Source organism: Hemitrygon akajei, chromosome 5, assembly GCF_048418815.1.
Source record: "Hemitrygon akajei chromosome 5, sHemAka1.3, whole genome shotgun sequence".
Lineage (NCBI taxonomy): Eukaryota > Metazoa > Chordata > Chondrichthyes > Myliobatiformes > Dasyatidae > Hemitrygon > Hemitrygon akajei.
In genome coordinates this window covers 57,352,765-57,375,138 of record NC_133128.1, presented here as the reverse complement: position 1 = coordinate 57,375,138, position 22,374 = coordinate 57,352,765, and the positions used below count along the sequence as shown (strand labels likewise).

At 39.9% G+C, this 22,374-nt stretch overlaps 1 protein-coding gene across 3 annotated transcripts in view; it reads left to right on the top strand.

Moving 5' to 3' along the window:
• The window catches only part of LOC140727819 (limbic system-associated membrane protein-like), an 891,146-nt gene extending 880,640 nt beyond the window's left edge, over nucleotides 1–10,506 (top strand). For all 3 annotated transcript variants that reach the window (XM_073045606.1, XM_073045605.1, XM_073045607.1), the window contains one exon: nucleotides 132–10,506. In XM_073045606.1, the coding sequence (XP_072901707.1) occupies nucleotides 132–232 (101 nt within the window). In that variant the 3' untranslated portion in view covers nucleotides 233–10,506. The remainder of the gene's footprint in view (nucleotides 1–131) is intronic.
• The last annotated feature ends 11,868 nt before the right edge of the window (nucleotides 10,507–22,374 follow it).

The following is a 22,374-nucleotide window of genomic DNA, read 5'->3' as shown; positions in this document are numbered from 1 at the left end:
GCAAAAAGAATGCAAACACATGAGAAAAAAAGCATGCAAGTATAAATATAAAACATGCAAGAACAAATATAAAAGTTCACTTTAAGTTTTGAATAAATTTTAACATTATTTCTTTTTTTTCACCCTCACAGGACCAGGTTCCATGCGAGACTCAGGCACTGGATTAGCAGGCGTCACCATATCGCTGTGGCTGCTAGCAGCAACTCTAGTTTGTCTAATTTACAAATGTTAATAATATGAAACTGACCACAACAAGGAAAGAGGAGATTATTTGTATTTCAACTTGGTGCATGACACCGCACAAAAAAAGTATTGCTAGAGAAGCTTTTAGAATAGAAAAAGGTCAAGGGTGTATTAGATACAAAATGATCAACATTTGCTCATGAGTTTCAAATATTGTGTATAAAAAATTCTCCTCTGCCATTTTTGCTAATGTTTACATTCACACAGATCTAACCCTTCGTTTTGGGTCTGAATGATGACATATAATTAGTGCAAAACATAACACTATATTTGTTGGTGCCCAGTGACACATTCACTATATTAAGATGATATTTTACTGGAGTAATATTGGGGGTGATGTATGAAGCAAGTTTATCATTAAATGTACTTATATTAATGAATCACCCACAATATTTAAGCTCAGGCACCAATGTGCAGCGGTCTGGTTTAAAGGGGAAATTCTTGATGAAGTAAATCAATTTGCTCTAAAATAAAGAATGCAATTTTGATGCCACCCTTTTCTTCAATAATGTGATTAAAGTAGTTTTTTTTGTTGGAATTGCAAAAGCTTGTGGAATATTTTCAAAGTATTTGTTGAAGTAAAAATGTCATCAACAGTCTGCACCATCTAACATGTGTAAACAAAAACAGTCATATAATTATCCAATTAAAGAAATATGCCTCTGTCACCTGCTAGAGACTAAACTGTTAAAAAAAATGCTTTTAAATTCTCTAGATTTTTTGGGGGGGGAAATATCCATTCGGCCATGGATTTTCAACCAATGATATCAACCAAGACAATATTAAAGAGATTCATGTAGTTTATTGAAACTCCGACTGATTTATCCCATTGCAGTTCAAGAAGATAAAGCAATTTGCAAGTTATGTGTCATAACTTGCAAGGTTAGGAAATGATCTGCCTGACTAATTTTCAAACTCATGATGTCATGATACCGATGACGCCAATTAGGGTGTTTGTTTTTAAATGCACAGTGCTAAATGGATTGCAATTTCAATTTATTTATTAAAAATGTAAAAAAAATAAAAATCTTGCCCTTGTAAAAAAAACTTGGACTATTTTTAAAAACACAATGTCTGTTTTTGCTTAAATATCTGAACATGATCAGAAGAAAATCGAAGTGTTCATGTCTTTCAAAAGGGTCCTCCAAGAAGACCATAAGGTTTGATGATAGAATGTAGTGAGATTAAATCAAATCTGTATGAGTATTATATGGGCTTTGGTCTGAACTTTGTGAACAGAGGAAATGAAGTATCATTGGTCATAAACCTCTGCTTGTTAAGCTTTAGGTGTAACACATTAATTTTAAGTATCATAAACAGGAACCAATAGCTCTGAACTAACACACAAGACTTTCTAATAATCACTGCAGTGCCAGAGCATGCATGTCACTCCAAATTTATTAACATGTGACATGTTCTTGGAATGAGTCCGCAGGGCATCAGTTCAACAGGCCATAATGATTATCTTTTAAGAGATATAAAGCAAAATTGCATTTCAGATGCTAAAGGTGTTTGTTTTTAATTTATGTTAGTGTATATTTGAGATGGGTGCCCTTGTGGAGAGATACTTATATTGCTAGCTTTCAACCATGCTAGTTTTCCTTGTGACAGTTAGTTGCTCTGTACATACATAAGAAATTACTTGGGAGCAGTGGTAGCGTTTTGTCCCACTTTATTAAGAACTAATACACTTTTCAGTTCATAATGGTCCTATAACATGTTGTGGTGCACTGTAACTTTTTTGAATTTCTCTATATAATCAATATTTAGCATTACAGTTCTAGAGATGGATGTTGGTAAAAGGTGAAAGAATATAGACTTTTCATTTCTAGTGCAAAAGTAATTCTTGGCGGTGTTCAACAATAGGAAAAGATTTTACTGGAATACTAAAAGAGTTTGAAAGAGACTAGTTTAACCTTTTGAAATAAGATTAATATAATATACAAATGGTAATCTCAAAATTCTGTATGAACAAGTTTGGCATTACTCCGGTGGTTTATTGATTGAATGTAAATCTGAATGAAGGAGCAATCCAAATGGGAGTTACAGTCTCCAACATGCAACAGTGAGTATATTCCTCAACTAGTTCAATTTGTGGTCATGAAGTTGATTTATAATCACAATGAGAATGTGCAAAAACAATTTAAAACATTTTTTTCTGTAAAGTTTGCCCAAAATACTGGATGCAAATAGCTTATGACTTAACTGTAAAAAAACAAAAAAAATTAAAATGGTGTGTAGCTCTAATTTGAATTCTATAGTTTGATTTAATTCCAACGTGGTTCATGTTTTTAATGCTGTGATAGGTTAAGTCTAATATTTTTCAAGTTTCTTGGTTTAACAGTTGGTACAGGATATGGTTTTGTACAGCTTTCATTGAAGATGGGATTGGCATAAATACTTCACAGAAACAACTTTACCACAGCTTTCCTTTTTAAAACATTAAAAAAAAATTATTTTCCTTATTGTTGCCTTCGATACCAGTTGATACAGATATCCTCTTCCTTATATGAGGGCTCTACACTCAAACCTCTAGTTTCCCCTCATATCATTGCCTAATGAATGTGTGATGCAAAATCTGCCATATTCTTCTATCGGTTTTGGTGATTGAAGTGTCTCATTCCCTTCTGTTAGATGTATTTTCCAAGAAAAGGAATGGGATCCCTTGGCTATGTATGTATAATGACTCTATGGTTACTTAGTTGCACAACTGTTTGAAGCTACCACACATTTTCCAACATTACCACAACTTCATGTTAAGTGAGTATTTCCACTGTGCTTACGGTTGCAGCACGACACCATGAAGCAATGTAGATTAAAGTAAAGCTATCTATCGCTGAAGAAAGCAGTACCAAAACTAAAAATGCTGATGTTTCCAAAGATGCTCATAATAAATTGTCTGCCTGTTTTATGGAAAGTCTGAATTTTTTTGGATGTGGTTTAGAAAGGTTGCTAATTCACTACTCTTTTCATTGTCTGTAATAGTCTGAAAGCACAGTATATTAAGTGGATATCTTTTATTTATTGTTTAATCTTTAACAACAGATATGCAGCAACATCCTTTTGACATCAGGTTAATGACTAAAAATTGCAAGCATTCCAATGTTAAAGCAGAAGCTTAAACAAAATAAAATAGATTTAATTGTGTTAAAATAGATTTATAACAATTATCGATGCTCTACTTAATTCCACTGCTATATTCTTCAGTGGAAAATGTTCTTTTTAAACTATATGTGAGGTAAAGTTTGTAACTTTTATGTTTCAATTTTAATCTTCATCTTAAAATGAATATTTATGGCATTTTAGGGGTCTCTATATCTGTTCAGATGTTGCAGACATGCAACATACAAAATCAGAAGCTGAGGGATTTGTTTATTTACCACTGCTTTGAATTGAGGGGAAAGGTCAATCATCACTCAATGTTTCAACCTGTGTTGCCTCCATATAAACTAGGGAAATATTTTTACCAGGCATGATGAATTCCAAAATAAATGAGCCTGCAAGATATTAATGGGAAGTAACCTTGGTCCATCATCTACCGAAATATTCAGAAAATATTTAAATCCAAAGCATAGCACGTTAGTAAAACAAAATGATAGTTCCATTTTCTTTCTCTTGCTGTGAGCAAAGCATTAATATAAAGTTAAACAATTAACTAATTTGCTAACATTTTTTTATTCCTTATTTCAGAAAGTTCATCAGAATGAATAACTTGGTTTTTGAATTAGGTTGTGGTAATGTTGTTTCTGGTGGTCAGCAATCCCATGAAGCTCTGCTTGAACTGTGGAGTCTCTGTAAAGTTTTGTGATTGAAAGATTGTATTGTAAATATTTCTGTGCAACAAGGAATAAGCAGGCCTGTAAAATGCAGAAAGCTGTTTGAAGCATGCCATGGCTGATTGAATCCTGCTAATGTCACATGTTGAGGAATTTCAGTAAGGCTGGCAGGGATGGGTCATTTCTCAAATGTAAGTATTATCTATTTCAGTAAAACTACGATAATTATCTGACTCCTTTACACTTGACGATAATGTCCTAAACAACTAATTAAATTGAATTGTGGTCCGATCAAGTTCTGTATCATGTAGGACACAGTCACTTTGCCAAAGACAGCTGCGATAAGATTATCTATTCTGTAAAATTATAAGAAAGGATCTGACTTTTTAATATCAACAAATTAAACATAAGGCAGTAGTGCTTAACACTGAATTTTAAGACACAATTTACAGGAATAGGTTTCTAGGAGTTTTCCTGGTCAATGGTAAATTTTAGGGCAGGAGTATAATAACCAGCAGCACAAATTATGACTGATATTTTAAACTTGGGGTCACCTGCAACTTAAAAGATTGACAGCAAAAGCCTCCTTTAATCTGAATGCAGTACTAGGAATGCCTGGGGAGGTGTTCAGTAACTTGGTGCAGATGATCATCATTGCTAGACCCAGGTAGTGATGTTGTATTTAGCCGATTATGCCACTGGTTACATTAGTTTCAGTGTCAATTGTGTTGCCCATTGCTTTAATGACTATCACATATTGAAGAAATAAATAACAATTGTGCTAGATATATAAATACTACTTCATAAAGAAAGTTATGAACTATTTGAGCATTTGCATATTGCTATATGTTTTCAGGAAATGGTATCACAAATAGCTATTTCACTTAGTAATATTGAAAAGGTTAGTTCCAATTTTTTTTACCTCCAATTACCAAATATCTTGCATTGTTTCACATACATATCTCTTGCACTTTGTCTCTGCTATTAACGCTTCAAATCTGGAGAGCCAAATCATAATACAACAGTGAACTGAGGGACAGCAAATGATGGTGAATGTTTGATAGAAGAGTACAAAGGACAGTCAGGTCCACAGATATGAATAATTGAATATAGAAAATTACCATTCCTGTCTGCAGTAGTCACAGATTCTGCTCCACCTATCCTACCCCACTCCTACTGCACCTTGCAGAGCTGCTATGTACATGTCAAAGGTCATGTAAAGCATATTTGCTTACATGAAGTTTAGATACAAATAGAATTATGCTTTATTTGCTGGTAATTTAAGCCATTAAATTAACTACAGCTAATAACAATTGAATTAGTAGTAGAAGTGGATAATACAACTCCTTTACTCAGTTCGATCACTGTAAATTGACCATGGCCATTTTGACCACTAGTCCCATTTTTTCACTTTTCTGCCTAATCCCCATAATCCTTAAAACACCCTTAATGCAATATGCATGATTTGACATTCATAACTCTGAGGAAGAATATTTCAAAGATATGCAGCTTTCTATAAGTAATTATTCATCTCAGACTTAAATGGGCATTCCTGCATCAGGAAATTCTGACTTCCAGGTATAAAATCTCCTAACAATGAAAACATCCTGGCATTATCTGGGAAATATTCTCAACATCCATTGTTTTAATATGATCATCTCAGATTCAGTTAATTTTTAGGAAACCAATCATCTGCTGAGACAAGCTCATCAACCCAGTGAAATTTCTCAGTACTGCTTCTTAGACAATTACAGCCTTAGTTAAATTAGGAGATCAAAACTATACACCACCATAATGTTACTCCAATTTGACAGCTGATTCCAGTATGATAATCTCCAATATGAGAGAGTGGTTCAAGCAGTTTCTTGTAAAATATTCTTATTTTATTTACTTTTTCATCTCTTTTTACTCTCATGCCAATGCTCAATGTTAATTTGATTTGTAAGAATTTTTCAAAATTTGCCCTGATTTAGAAATGTGCAGGTGTTTAAAATGTGCTTTATTTGTTGAAACAGTATATCTAGAAGTCTGAGTACTTTTGATCAGCTGCAAAGTGAAGATAATTCTTTTCTCCATTGCTATCAGCCAATTGCAATGCAAGGACAATTAAATATAATCAGAGAATTGACTGGCCTATTAGATCTACAGTCCATAACTAGTGTTTATTTTGCATGAAAACTGATGGAATATAATATTAAGAGTATGACAATGATGAATTATTTGTGGAAACCTGAAGGATCTCTAGATTTCAAACATTTAGCATTCTACACAAATGCATTGCCTTTATACCTTTTGCCATTTTACTTTTTTGTTCTGAATAACTAGATACTGCAGTAGATGAATAATAATGCTATGCAGTGCTAAGTGAACCGCTCCTTTGGAATAGTATTAAAAGTTCAGAGTATCTCTCTTGTGGAGATATTATGGGGTTTCCCCAATTACTCAGTTGATTTAGAAACAACAAATTAAATTAAAATTTCATGGACGAAATCTCTCATAATACTATGTTTCTCCCTTTATATTGATGCTAACTATTAAATTTTAGGGATAACTTATCAATAATGAAACACATATGAATGTATTGCATTAATTCTAATTGACATGAATCACAAAGTTACAATGTGATTCATTCTAGAGAGTGCAGTGCTATAGTTAAGCAAGTGAGCAACTTCACAAATGCAAATTCTTTTTTGTCTGCATTGACTTTATCTACCATGGACATAAAATGGGAACAACAAGTTTTGAATAGAACTTTTATTCACTGGCATCATTAGTTATTAAAACATATTAATTATTTTATAATTCTGACAGCAATGACTGCACCTGGTTATTATATGTGCATGAGTGAGAAAGACTATTGCATCATTATTGGTATATCTTGAAGGCAATGCCTGTACTTAGTGCATAAGGCACACTTGAGGAAGAGGTGCATATCCTCCCATGCACCGTTGCCTTAATGAGCATTTGTTAGAAGGTACAAGATGTTTGAGAGGAACAGTGTGCTGATGCACTGATAGGCCCCAAGCCTGAAAGAGACCTCACAATTTGTCTTTTAAATTGAGCCAGAGGAATGAGATTTTGATTTGCAGAACTTTAAACAAGAGCCCTTTAATGCTTCTCTCAAAAGGCTAGGTGTAACAAATAAACACCGCCAATATCTGCATTCAGTTGGAACACAGTGCAGAGTATCTGCATTTAGATGAGTAATTCAGATGATGTGGCACGGTGTTTAAATTTTGTAAACTGAATCTATGTCACTCATTTTTGAAGAGAAAATATTTGCATAAATGTCTCAAGTTATACAAAACTCAAGATGAAACCATTCAGGGGGGTAATGAACATGGTTCACATTGGCCACTGGTGATGATAATATACCCCGTGGAAAAAGGCCTTACATTTGCTGTTTTGTGCCTTACATTTTTACCATTTTTGCATTTTTGAAAACCATATATTTTTAAAAAAGCTAGTGTATCACTTACACCCCAAATTCACTTCAAACAGCATTTATCTCTGAAGTTGTAATTCATAGTAAACTGGAATAAGTGAATTAAATATATTTAAACTGTAAATGGACCCAAACAATTTACTCTGTGTAATCTAAACCTCTGTTCAAATAATGCAGATCTGGCTAAGAGCTCACTTTAAATAATATGGATTGACTTGATCCGAATGACAATCTATCCACGTCGTTTTCTTCACCACAATATCTCTCCAATTATTCCCACTGAATTATCCAAAGGTATTCAGAAAGCTGAAGAACCAAAGCCTCAGTACTGCCTCAGTCCTATTCTGAATGCCATGAATCTATCTGAAGAGCCCCAATGCCAGTTAACAGTGGACTAACACAACGGAGCACATACATATGCAATCCCTCTGCATCCTGAATGAAACACGTACAACAATCATTCTTTCAAATTGGGTCTTGCCAGTTTTGTATACCACAAACACCGTTTTTGTATCCTTATATTAAGAAAATCAAGAAATCAGCTGAATAGACATCTACGACATTGTCAGGACAGTTTAGGCCCATAAACATCTGCTAAAATGGTTCCCAGTGAACCACACACCATTTAAATATTTCGAACAATTTTCTGTGTGTACCAACTTTAAAGGTACCTCTGGGCTGTCAAACTGTAGGCATACCAAGTGGTTGCCATGTGAAGGACTAAGGCTTCAGGCAGAGGATGACAGCTCCCAGAGAGAAAGAGCCGACATTGGCATCAGCCAGAAGGGATGTCCTGTATGCCCAGAGTGGCCAGAATACCCATTATGGACACCAACAGAACAAACTGGCAGGAACTGGCTCCACTGTCTTCTTCAAATGAGAATATCCTAAATTATTCACAAATAATTTCACATAATTATGCAGTATGTCAGAATGAGTGCTCAGCACCAAAAACAATTGTAGGGAGCCATTCTGAAGATCACAGAGGTGTTATAATCAGTACAGGTTTTCCTGCAAAGGGGCAGCAAGGGATTGTTTTGTTCTTTCTCCAATGATTATCAGTAAATAATGTTTAGAAATAAGGCTTAGAATATGAAGACAATCACTGTGTCCGGATTGGGGAACAATGTTTTTTGCAGGTTCTATGTGGGAGTTGATTCTTCTATCAGGGAGTCACTTCTGGCCTGTGTGATCAATCTCTTTCTCCTAGGCCCTGCTGGGAGGAGAGTCTGTTGTTGTTCTACTGGCCCTTCTGATAATGTTCTTTGTCCTCTTACTCCCATTCATCCCGTGGCTCATGTAGGTCAGTTCCAGATCCACGCTCCTTTCTTCCCCGGTTCCTACTGCCATCGTAAGATTGCTAGGTTGTGCTTCCAGTTTCCACAGAGTATCTCAACTGCTATGTTCTGGGGTAATCACTCCTTGTTAGTTCAAGCACACTCCATGGACTTTGAGAAATGTCTGAGCAGCCTGAAGTCAGTTCTGAATATGTCCATCAAATTTCTCAGATTCAGCAAGGTGTCCCTTTAAATGACAGAAGAAGAAACCAAGTAATATGTTCCTAGAAGCAAAAAATGACTGTCTTTGGTGCATCATAAAACTCCAAATTATGGTGATAATAGTGGAGATGTGTTTTGACCAAATAGTGATGCAATTAATGCACATCTGACACCGTACAAGTGTCACCCACCCAAATGGGAATAGTGCACAGAAGTACCCAAACTAATCAAACAATGAATGCTATTTCACAATATCCAAATTTATCAAATGTCACTATCTCAATCTACTTTTAGGCTGGATTTTCACATTAAAAAATCACAGATGCTATTCATTCCAGTTTCAAGGAATAAGCATCTAATGCAGCCAAAGCAACGTTCAGTGCCCCAAAAGTAATCCCTGAAAAACAGCACACAGCAGCAGGGAGAACAATTTAACAGAATGTATTTAACTTATATTTATGGGCTTTTGTTTTATCCCAATTTGAATACTAATTGTTCATAGTTTTGTTTTATTTACCTGCTGATGAAATGAAAGAATAGTAATCAGTGGAGAAACTGCTTTTTAGTAAAATAATATTTAGATCACTTTTACCAAAAATAGTTTACTCCACTTTATCTAAATGAAATAGAAGACATGTTCAGTCTTGAAAAACTTATTCTACTGGGAATCAATACATTTTGTTAATGGGCCATATTTTGCTAACAGTTCATTACTGAACAATAGGGCTAAACTAATCTATAGCCATATCAGTCCACTGTGCTCTCTGAAAGCTGTTTCATTGGTTTTCAGGACATCCTCTTTCAGAGGCTCCTTACTATATGATGGCTATAAAAGTAAATATAAACCCAATAATTGCCTGTCCTTTTTCAACTCCTTCATAATTGTGCCCAATCACTTGCAATGTATTTAAAACAAATTGAAATTGGTAAGATTATGATTTGAAGCTGTAAATAATTTTGTTAAAATGTAAAGAATCTGGGGTCAAAAGGGTAAAGTTGTTGAATGTTCTATAATAGTCCAGTTGAAGTACCATGCAGCCAAAGCTAATCTAATAACTAAAGAGTTTCAACATAACACAAGCCTATCATTGCAATATATTGATATGTGTCAATGTGCCATTCTAATTGATCCTGTCTTTACCCTTTACCAACTTGGTCAACACATTCCAATAGCAGTAACATTAAAAACAAACACACCCCCATTTAACACACACTTATGTGCATAAATACACACTAGCTGAAGTAAACTCTGGGTACAGGTTCTGGTTCATGATGTGCTTAGTTTTTAATTCTGAACAATGAGAAAAACAAGCTCATAGATGTTTTACCCAATTCCTGCCAAACTTACTCCTTGCTCTATGTTGCTGTAACCCACTCTGTACTGCTGCACCACTTGTAAAATTGTGTTGATGAATCCAATGTATATTTTGTGTGTGATTACAAACATATTCCAGTGAGTGGACTTTTCTACTTTTACTGCTCTCCACTAGCTTGTGTTGCTTTGGATTTGCTAACATGAATAAAAACCTGTTTTAAGTGAAAATGACTATTTCATTTATTTCTAAAAATCAAAAACACACTGTATCTATATCAAGTGCAAACCAATATATAAACCTTATTTTGTGCTTAATGAAAAATAATCTATGCTTACAGCCAGTGATAGTAGAGCATCTTGTTCTTTGTAGAATGTAATTATTCTAAACATGAAGTTGTGAGTAAATATATTTTGCAAAACATAATATAAATTGCCCTAAAATGGGCAGTTTTTTTTAGAAAAAAAGCACCATTGTTGGTACTCATTTAATATTCAGGAGGAAGTATATCAATTTGAGTACATGCATTATAACCTATCAACTATATGTTAGTCCCAGAAAGGAAACATTATGTATTTATGTATTGTCACTTGTATTTAGACTCAATATTGCTGTCTTCTTTAATAATATTTAACTACAATACCAGCACTGAGTTTGGCTACTACACAGTAAAAACAGAAATGAAAGTTTTTCTTAAATTATCAACTTTCAAGGTGTATGCTAACTGTGGCTAACAATGCAAATATGTTTTAGTTGGTTAGTGAAAGGCATCCATCATTAGTTTAATGAAAATATTATTTTTCTGAATAAAGGAATAATACACATAATGAACAATACAATTACAGCCAAGAGCACACACCAGCTAAGTGATCATTATGAAAAGGTAGGACTAGTGAAAATTTAAATATACTCAAGAACAGGGGTTCCCAACCTGTGGTCCATGGACAGCTTGCTTAATAGTATTGTTCCATGGCATAAAAAAAAGTGTTTGGGAACCCCTGCTCAAGAAGATGGATGCACTATTTAATTCAGGCTGAAAATAAATCATGTGTATTGCATTGATACACAACAAAAGCTACGAAACAGATCTGGCTGAGGTATCCTGAAATTAAAAGCTAGCAAAAGCTAAATAAACAAAGATGGTTCATATAAATTGGGTACAATATCCTCAGAAGTTAATTAGGGGTAGAGACTAGACATAGCTCCATGAAGAGTAGGAGAAGAGCTTTTCATATTTTATATGAAAAGGAAGATCAATAATAGAGCATTTTCAATAAACACCAGGATCAAAATTCATTAGAAATCCAATTAAAATACAGGAAGTGCAAGGGAGAAGAGTCAAATGCTCTGCGGTGTCAGAGTGATACCAGTGAACTAGTGGTTTGAAAAGGAGACATCTCAGTACAAAAGTGAAGACAACTATGATTCAATCCAATATTCATGTTAAGAAAAATGTTAGAAATTATGTGCCTTGGCAAAACTAGTTGATATTGTGAAAATAATGGTTAATAACTAAAGATGAGAGTTAATTTGTTAAATCCATTATGATAATGGAAGGGGTTTTTAGAAATTTTGGAAGATAGGAACACTTAGCTCTGTGACTCTTATATTATTCAGGAAGACTAGACTTACACAGGACATAATGTCAGACATCCAACCTACTTCTTATTTCTGTGTGAAAATTAACAACTGCAGATCTACAAAAAGCAAATCCATACTTACCAGATATTTCAGAATTGTTTGCGGACTTCAAAGTCTGAACCATTCAGTCAGTATAATAGGCTTGACGTAGCCTAAAAAAAACTAATGCTGTCTTTCTAAAAACAGCAAAAAATGTTTACATTTGTTAGGCCATCCTTAACTATACATAGATCAAATGAATCATTAGCATTTCAGCTAAAAGGTACATGTTCATCTTGCTTAAATAGCAGGATCCCAGCACTCTAATCTGTGGATATAGCTCCTGATTCAAGGAACTCTAAAAGGTTATATACACAAAGGAATGTGTAGATGCTGGACATCCACAAACACACAGGCACACACAGTTTGGGCTGAGATACTTCATCGGGACTGGAAATGAAAGGGAAGAAGACGGATTAAGAAAGTAAGCGGAGGGGAAATAGTATAAATTTGAAGGCAAAACATATAAAATGTTGGAGGAATTCAGCAGGTCAGGCAAAATCAATGGAAAGGAATAAACATTTAACATTTTGGGCCAAGGCTGTTTATCAGGACTGAAAAAGGGGGAAGAAACCAGCATAAGGAGGTGGTAGAAGGAGATAGGAGATAGGTGAAACCAGCTGTGTGGGGGAGAGGGTATGACGTGAGAAGCTGGAAGGTGAAAGGTGATAGGTAAAGGGCTGAAGAAGAAGGAAACTGAGGAGATACGAGTGGACTATGAGAGAAAGAGGAGGAGAGGCATTAGGGGGAGGTGATAGGCAAGTACAGGAGAGGTGAGAGGGCAGCAAGAGTGGAAGAGATGGAAGAGGGAGAGGGATAATTAAAGGAAGTTGGAAAAATCAATGTTCGTGCCATTGCATTGGAGGTTAGTAGAGCAGAAAATGAGGTGTTGCTCCTTTATCCTCAGAGTGGCCTCATCATGGCCGTGTACCGACATGTCGGAATGGGAGTAGGGATTGGAATTAAATGATTGACTACCAGGAACTCCTGCTTGTTGCAGATGGAGTGAAGGTGCTCGACAAAGCAAACCCCCTATCTACAATGGGTCTTACCAATGTAGAAGAGGCCACATCGGGAACACCAGATGCAGTAGGTGAGCCCAATGAGTTTGCAGATGAAGTGCTGCCTCACCTGGAATGACAGTTTGGGGACCTGAATGGATGCGAAGGGAAAGGTGAATGGGCAGGTGTAGCAACTCTTCCACTTGCAGGGATAAGTGCTAGGAAGAAGAGTGGCGGAGAGGGATGGCTGGATAAGAGAATCATGAAGAGGATAATTACTGTAGAAAGTGAAGAGTGAGGGCAAAGGTGTGATAGATATTCATTGTCCTGCACCAGTGGGCCTTTCTTTTTTGCCAAGCTCAGCTTTCTAAACACAGCAGCTGTGAACTTTTATGATCAATGTGTTGTTTTTGAATAAGATCAACTTCCATCTAATATTCTTTGTTTAGCTTCTTACCATAAATGGGAGCCAGTCATCAGAGCTTAATGGAAATGGCAATCAGTTTGAAATTAAAAGAACAGCTTTGTAAGCAGGCACTGTCTGTAGCATCTGGGCTTATTGTTCAAGAGATGCAAATGATGGTGAAGTTGTTTAGTTCAAGGAAGCTGTCAGACCATTTTGATATTATCATTTAGCATATTAAATAACTGATCTGTTAATAGTTGGAAGATCTGTGTACTCAAAGAGTCAGCTTAATTGTGGGTAGCCAGAAACTGTCTCCAGAAGCTTTTAGATGTTTTGTGTTAAGAGGTATCCGAAAAAATATCACAAATATGAAGTTACCCAAAAGACAATGAGACAGATTCTGGTCCAGAAATGTCAAGAAGAATAACAGAAATATTGGATGAACTGAAGTACATTCCTCTGCCTTCAATTTCCGTGACGGACGATTGCCTGCAGCTTGTGAGTATGTCTTTTAATTTATAGAAATTATACCTGTGTTTTAGAAATGGTTTGTAAATTGGAAATGTCTTATAAGATAGAAATCCACTATGAGGTTTAAATGTTGGATTTATATCACTGAATATAAATGAACTTTGTTTGAACTACTTTGTTGGCTAGATGAATCACTTAATTGGTAGGAAAGGGTGACCCAATGCTCAAATAGTGTGTATTGGCAACTAAACTCACAATGGGGGGGGATAAACAGGGAAGTGAACAAGTCTAAGAAGATTGAGTAGTTATTGCATAACCTTTCTTTAGTGTGTGTACCATAGCTATCTAAAATGGATAGGGCTTAGATCTATGTTGGTTGACATCCTGATTCCAGTAGCTCTGCAGGCAAATGCTTGATGATATTATAGCAGAAATATGGGATAATACCCTGTGGTGAACTAGATATACCTGTCTGACTGCTCCTGTGGCTCCTCCCACAGACCCCTGTATAAAGGCGACTGTGGGCTGCTGCTCTCCCTCATTTTCCCCAGGATGTAGTGCTGTTTATTCTTCCAGTCAATAAAAGCCGATATCTCACTTCCTAAGTCTCAGCGTGAGTTATTGATGGTGCATCATACCCCAACAGCACCACAAATTGAACATGATGAACATTTTATTGTTCATATCAGAGAATGGAATGATGAAGTGGAAGACCTTAGAGTAGGATGTAGATTAGACAGATCAAATCCAATCCAACATTTTGATAGAGTTGTGAACATTTCTATGCTAAATTCTGACATTATTAAAGGTGATAATCTAAGGGAGCTGACAGATGTTATGACCCCAGCCCCCTCCTTTGTGAGAATCGCAAGAGCCCTAGTGAAGGGGGGGGTCAATGACCCAAGAGAGAGAGCGACGTGCTGAATTGGACTCAGGAGAGTGAGAGAGAGGCCTCAAGGTTTTGGAATGTGGTCTGGCCTCTCAGCCAGACAAAAGCCATGGAAATGGCCATTGTCTCTTGGAGACACCTTTGTGGAATGGGGACTGGGTTACGTGCAAACCCTCAGGGCAACGTGGGCTGGGAGATGAGGAGAGATTGCCTCACCCCACCCTGATTGACAGCTACAACCCTGCAAGTCCCGATAAAAGGTGGGCTGCCGAGGCGGCCCCTCAGACGCACCAAGGAGACACACTAAGAAGACACGATAGCACTTCTCGTCGGAGCGGGAAGCCATTTTGAAGGAAGCCACGTGCGTTAGATTCCGGATCGGGAGTCTGTGGCTGAAACCAAAGGAAAAACCGTTTTTAACTAACAACAGGGATTTGCTTCGCAAAGACAACGGGCAAGTGTTCCTTTCTCTCACCAATCCCTCTCTCCAACATGTGAAATGCCAGCAGTTCCCAAACGGAAAAGCCTGCAGATTTATGAGTGACTTTTATATTTCCATTGGACTCAGTATTATCCCCTAGACAACGATAGAGCTTATTTCTGATTGATTATTACTATACCTGTGCTTTAGATTGAGTATTGATGACGTATATGATCTGAATGTTTTGTATTAACCATACGTTTGTGCCCCTTTATAAATAAAAAACGTTTGAAAATAGTACCATCAGACTTCAGCGGACCTCTCTATCTTTGCTGGTAAGTCACCCAGTTACGGGGAACGTAACAAGTGGGGTACTCGTCTCAGGATTTGAAACCAAAGGGGAGGGTCAGTGAATCGAGCTGTAAGTCCAAACTTGAATCTGGTTACGCAGGTAGCCAGACAGGAAACCAGCAAAGATGGACGTGGATGAATTTATGAGAAACACGACTCCGGGGGCACTAGGGAAGGCTACCAAATTAGACTTGGTAAATCTGGCGAAAGGGTTAGACCTCACAGAGGTGAGGTCATCAATGAAAAAGCGGGAAGTGCGAAGGGTCATAACTCAGTATTACATTGGGAAGAAGGTGTTTGCAGCTGAGGAGTTGGAAAATATCTCCGAAAAGATATTAGTGAGTGGGACAGATCAGTTAGAGTTGGAGAAAGTAAGGTTGGAACATAAATTTAAAGTAAAGCAGCTAGAAGCAGCCGAGAAGGAAAAGGAACGGGCTGAGAGAGAAAGGGAGCAGGCGTTCAAACTAAAGGAATTAGAGGTGAAACGGGTTCATGAGCTCCAGTTAAAGCAGCTGGAAGCAGCTGAGAAAGAGAAGGACCGAGGGGAAAAGCAAAGAGAGTATGAGGAGAAAGAGAAACAAAGGAGCCATGAATCGGAGCTGGACAGGCGAAGGCAAGAGCGAAGAGCTCAAGGGGTAGAGAGAGAGGAGGGGTTTGATGTTAGTCGGGTGTTGAGGTTGGTCCCCCCGTTCGAGGAGACGGATGTTGATAGTTACTTCTTGCTTTTTGAAAAGGTGGCAGTGAATCAGAAGTGGCCCAGAGAGCAGTGGGTGGCGTTGTTACAAAGTGTGTTACGAGGGAAAGCACAGCGGGCATATGCAGCGTTGCCCCCGGAAGGGGAAGGGAATTATGACCAAGTAAAGGAGGCCAAGTAAAGGTACTAACTCCGGGGTTACGAGTTAGTACCTGAAGCGTATAGACAAAGGTTCAGAAATTTAAGGAAAGGGTGGAATCAAACGTATACCGAGCTAGCCCATGAGAAGGGTGTGCTCTTGGACCGTTGGTGCACCGCGGAAAAGGTGGCCGAGAATTATGGGCGTCTCAGGGAGTTATTTTTGATTGAGGAATTTAAAGATTGTGTTCCGGAAGAGATCCAGATGTATTTGAATGAGAGGATGAATCAGTCCATCTCAGAAATTGCTAGGTTCGCAGATGAATATGCCCTAACCCACAAGACAAAGTTTTCCTCGCCAAAAAGTTACCCGAGAGACCGTTGGAATGGTAGGGAAAGTCCGCCGGCTAAGGTAGAAACTCCGCCGGGAGCTAGCAGAAAAAGTGAGGATAACAGGCAGGAAACCTGGAGATTTCCTGGTTTAACCTGTTTTAATTGTGGAAAGGTGGGACATATTGCATCAAAATGCCCTGCTCCGAGGAAGGAGCCAGAAAGAGGGAAAGCAGCTATCCCTATAGGCTGTATTGCGTCGATCAGAAAATCGACAAGAGGGCCCCAGGTAGATGGAATACAGGAGGGGCGGGAGATATTTAGTTCCGAAGGAACCGTGTCTTTGAGGGAAGGGGACCCACCAATTCCCGTACGGATTTGGAGAGACACGGGGGCGGAGCTATCCTTGATTAGCCGTAATGTGTTAAAATTTGGACCTCGGACGGGAGAGGTAGCCCTGAGAGGCATAGGAAACCGGACCGAGGTAGTGCCTTTGCATAGGGTCCTTCTAGATTGTGAGTTGGTGTCGGGACCAGTGGAACTGGGGGTCCTGCCGGAGTTGCCGGGGGAAGGCGTGGACGTCCTTCTGGGTAACGACCTAGCGGGTGGGAAGATGGGTGCAGCCGTGAAGCTGACAACCCAGCCCGTGCGTGTTGAGGCCCCGCCCATAGCGTCCCCGAGCTATCCCGCATGCACGGTCACTCGCAGCCTGTCGAGAGCGGCAGCTGAGAACGAGAGCAGTTTAAAATTGGCCAGTTTTGATTTGGCCCAGACGTCTTTACCGACCCTGTGCCACGAGGGTTTCGAGGGTGGTAAAACGAGGAATAGTAACGTAAAAGGGGGTAAGGGAGAGAAGGTAGATCTTCCCTTAGCGAAGAAAAAGGTCCTAGAGGTAGGAAATAAAGATGAGAAACAGATAAAGCTGTTAAAAGGTCCAGGGTTGGACATGGATGATCTGTCTGGTTTGGCAGAACTGTTTGAAGAAGTTGAAAATTCTAAAGGTGTTCCCGATAATGAAATGAGGGCAGTCCTAGATGAAAAGGATGCCATTACCTTGAAGAAGTCTGCTGGGTTGGCAGATGAGGTTGTTTCAGCCCGCGGGGTTGAGTTTACTCCGGAAGTGAGTTACCCAGAGAGTAACTGGGAGGATCAGGGGAATTTAGAATTTGAAAAGGGTACGGGTATTGAAAGCCTGGAAGAGGCCAATGCCCCGTTTGAGTGTGTCCAAGATGGGGATGCACGTGGTCCTGAACCTAGTCATGGAGCTCAGAAAAAATCTGAGGTATTTGACTCAGCTGGACGAGACGGCCGTCCTTTTGGATCAGATAGACTTGGTTCGGGGAAGAAAGGGTTAACCTTGGGAAGTGTGAGTTCCCCGATGGTTGTGCTGAAGGGGGTGTTCAGTGTTAATGTGGAGTTTATGAATGGGGAGATAACTGTTGTTGTGGAGGAGAACGGTAAATCTGTAGTTCCCAAATTGAATGAAAAAAAATTAAAGTCTAGATTGATGCCTGCGCATCGATTACAGGTTGATTTGGAATGTAAAGGTGCCCCACACGCTATTGTTATTCCAGAAAGCGCTGTGAGGAAGCCGAAAAATAAATGCGGCCGGAGGGAAAGGTTCGAACTGAAACACATCAGCCTGCATGTTCTTGACAAAAGGGTTAACTACCTGTGTAGCATTAAAGAATTGGGTGGAAATTCCCATGATGGACTAGGTTGGGGACACGGAGTTAAGAGAATAACCCTTGTGGAAAGGAAAGGTGGGAGAGTACCTCGCCAAATTACTCAAGTTCCCCACGGGGGGACTCACCGGAAAAGAGGCGACGGTTAATAGAAATGCCATTTTTAAACAGCAAAGCCGGTTGTACGGGTTTGCGCCAAAACCTGTGAATAATAAAGACAACCCCTTTGGAGACCTGCCGGTGAAGTAACACGACCGAAACGATTAGTATTTGCATAAACTTTTGTAGATGCACCTAAGCTAAGATCACACCCCCTTAGTTTTGTTGCTGAAGAAAATAAATAAATAGGTGGTTATTGAGCTGAAGTTTGATGCTACAAGACTTTAGTACAGTACACGATGTTAAGATATTAAAGAAAAGGACACTAATTGTTACCTGTTTAGATACTGACTTGAATGTATAACGGTAGTACTCTGTGAAAAGAAAAGCTTGTGTATTGTGTTAGATTCAAAAATCCTGTGAGACTCTGTACCAACTTGTTTTTAACCGCTGGTAAAAAACTTTTAAGAGGGGAGGTGTTATGACCCCAGCCCCCTCCTTTGTGAGAATCGCAAGAGCCCTAGTGAAGGGGGGTGTCAATGACCCAAGAGAGAGAGCGACGTGCTGAATTGGACTCAGGAGTTTGAGAGAGAGGCCTCAAGGTTTTGGAATGTGGTCTGGCCTCTCAGCCAGACAAAAGCCACGGAAATGGCCATTGTCTCTTGGAGACACCTTTGTGGAATGGGGACTGGGTTACGTGCAAACCCTCAGGGCAACGTGGGCTGGGAGATGAGGAGAGATTGCCTCACCCCACCCTGATTGACAGCTACAACCCTGCAAGTCCCGATAAAAGGTGGGCTGCCGAGGCGGCCCCTCAGACGCACCAAGGAGACACACTAAGAAGACACGATAGTGCTTCCCGTCGGAGCGGGAAGCCATTTTGAAGGAAGCCACGTGCGTTAGATTCCGGATCGGGAGTCTGTGGCTGAAACCAAAGGAAAAACCGTTTTTAACTAACAGCAGGGATTTGCTTCGCAAAGACAACGGGCAAGTGTTCCTTTCTCTCACCAATCCCTCTCTCCAACACGTGAAATGTCAGCGGTTCCCAAACGGAAAAGCCTGCAGATTTATGAGTGACTTTTATATTTCCATTGGACTCAGTATTATCCCCTAGACAACAATAGAGCTTATTTCTGATTGATTATTACTATACCTGTGCTTTAGATTGAGTATTGATGACATATATGATCTGAATGTTTTGTATTAACCATACGTTTGTGCCCCTTTATAAATAAAAAACGTTTGAAAATAGTACCATCAGACTTCAGCGGACCTCTCTATCTTTGCTGGTAAGTCACCCAGTTACGGGGAACGTAACAAGTGGGGTACTCGTCTCAGGATTTGAAACCAAAGGGGAGGGTCAGTGAATCGAGCTGTAAGTCCAAACTTGAATCTGGTTACGCAGGTAGCCAGACAGGAAACCAGCAAAGATGGACGTGGATGAATTTATGAGAAACACGACTCCGGGGGCACTAGGGAAGGCTACCAAATTAGACTTGGTAAATCTGGCGAAAGGGTTAGACCTCACAGAGGTGAGGTCATCAATGAAAAAGCGGGAAGTGCGAAGGGTCATAACTCAGTATTACATTGGGAAGAAGGTGTTTGCAGCTGAGGAGTTGGAAAATATCTCCGAAAAGATATTAGTGAGTGGGACAGATCAGTTAGAGTTGGAGAAAGTAAGGTTGGAACATAAATTTAAAGTAAAGCAGCTAGAAGCAGCCGAGAAGGAAAAGGAACGGGCTGAGAGAGAAAGGGAGCAGGCGTTCAAACTAAAGGAATTAGAGGTGAAACGGGTTCATGAGCTCCAGTTAAAGCAGCTGGAAGCAGCTGAGAAAGAGAAGGACCGAGGGGAAAAGCAAAGAGAGTATGAGGAGAAAGAGAAACAAAGGAGCCATGAATCGGAGCTGGACAGGCGAAGGCAAGAGCGAAGAGCTCAAGGGGTAGAGAGAGAGGAGGGGTTTGATGTTAGTCGGGTGTTGAGGTTGGTCCCCCCGTTCGAGGAGACGGATGTTGATAGTTACTTCTTGCTTTTTGAAAAGGTGGCAGTGAATCAGAAGTGGCCCAGAGAGCAGTGGGTGGCGTTGTTACAAAGTGTGTTACGAGGGAAAGCACAGCGGGCATATGCAGCGTTGCCCCCGGAAGGGGAAGGGAATTATGACCAAGTAAAGGAGGCCAAGTAAAGGTACTAACTCCGGGGTTACGAGTTAGTACCTGAAGCGTATAGACAAAGGTTCAGAAATTTAAGGAAAGGGTGGAATCAAACGTATACCGAGCTAGCCCATGAGAAGGGTGTGCTCTTGGACCGTTGGTGCACCGCGGAAAAGGTGGCCGAGAATTATGGGCGTCTCAGGGAGTTATTTTTGATTGAGGAATTTAAAGATTGTGTTCCGGAAGAGATCCAGATGTATTTGAATGAGAGGATGAATCAGTCCATCTCAGAAATTGCTAGGTTCGCAGATGAATATGCCCTAACCCACAAGACAAAGTTTTCCTCGCCAAAAAGTTACCCGAGAGACCGTTGGAATGGTAGGGAAAGTCCGCCGGCTAAGGTAGAAACTCCGCCGGGAGCTAGCAGAAAAAGTGAGGATAACAGGCAGGAAACCTGGAGATTTCCTGGTTTAACCTGTTTTAATTGTGGAAAGGTGGGACATATTGCATCAAAATGCCCTGCTCCGAGGAAGGAGCCAGAAAGAGGGAAAGCAGCTATCCCTATAGGCTGTATTGCGTCGATCAGAAAATCGACAAGAGGGCCCCAGGTAGATGGAATACAGGAGGGGCGGGAGATATTTAGTTCCGAAGGAACCGTGTCTTTGAGGGAAGGGGACCCACCAATTCCCGTACGGATTTGGAGAGACACGGGGGCGGAGCTATCCTTGATTAGCCGTAATGTGTTAAAATTTGGACCTCGGACGGGAGAGGTAGCCCTGAGAGGCATAGGAAACCGGACCGAGGTAGTGCCTTTGCATAGGGTCCTTCTAGATTGTGAGTTGGTGTCGGGACCAGTGGAACTGGGGGTCCTGCCGGAGTTGCCGGGGGAAGGCGTGGACGTCCTTCTGGGTAACGACCTAGCGGGTGGGAAGATGGGTGCAGCCGTGAAGCTGACAACCCAGCCCGTGCGTGTTGAGGCCCCGCCCATAGCGTCCCCGAGCTATCCCGCATGCACGGTCACTCGCAGCCTGTCGAGAGCGGCAGCTGAGAACGAGAGCAGTTTAAAATTGGCCAGTTTTGATTTGGCCCAGACGTCTTTACCGACCCTGTGCCACGAGGGTTTCGAGGGTGGTAAAACGAGGAATAGTAACGTAAAAGGGGGTAAGGGAGAGAAGGTAGATCTTCCCTTAGCGAAGAAAAAGGTCCTAGAGGTAGGAAATAAAGATGAGAAACAGATAAAGCTGTTAAAAGGTCCAGGGTTGGACATGGATGATCTGTCTGGTTTGGCAGAACTGTTTGAAGAAGTTGAAAATTCTAAAGGTGTTCCCGATAATGAAATGAGGGCAGTCCTAGATGAAAAGGATGCCATTACCTTGAAGAAGTCTGCTGGGTTGGCAGATGAGGTTGTTTCAGCCCGCGGGGTTGAGTTTACTCCGGAAGTGAGTTACCCAGAGAGTAACTGGGAGGATCAGGGGAATTTAGAATTTGAAAAGGGTACGGGTATTGAAAGCCTGGAAGAGGCCAATGCCCCGTTTGAGTGTGTCCAAGATGGGGATGCACGTGGTCCTGAACCTAGTCATGGAGCTCAGAAAAAATCTGAGGTATTTGACTCAGCTGGACGAGACGGCCGTCCTTTTGGATCAGATAGACTTGGTTCGGGGAAGAAAGGGTTAACCTTGGGAAGTGTGAGTTCCCCGATGGTTGTGCTGAAGGGGGTGTTCAGTGTTAATGTGGAGTTTATGAATGGGGAGATAACTGTTGTTGTGGAGGAGAACGGTAAATCTG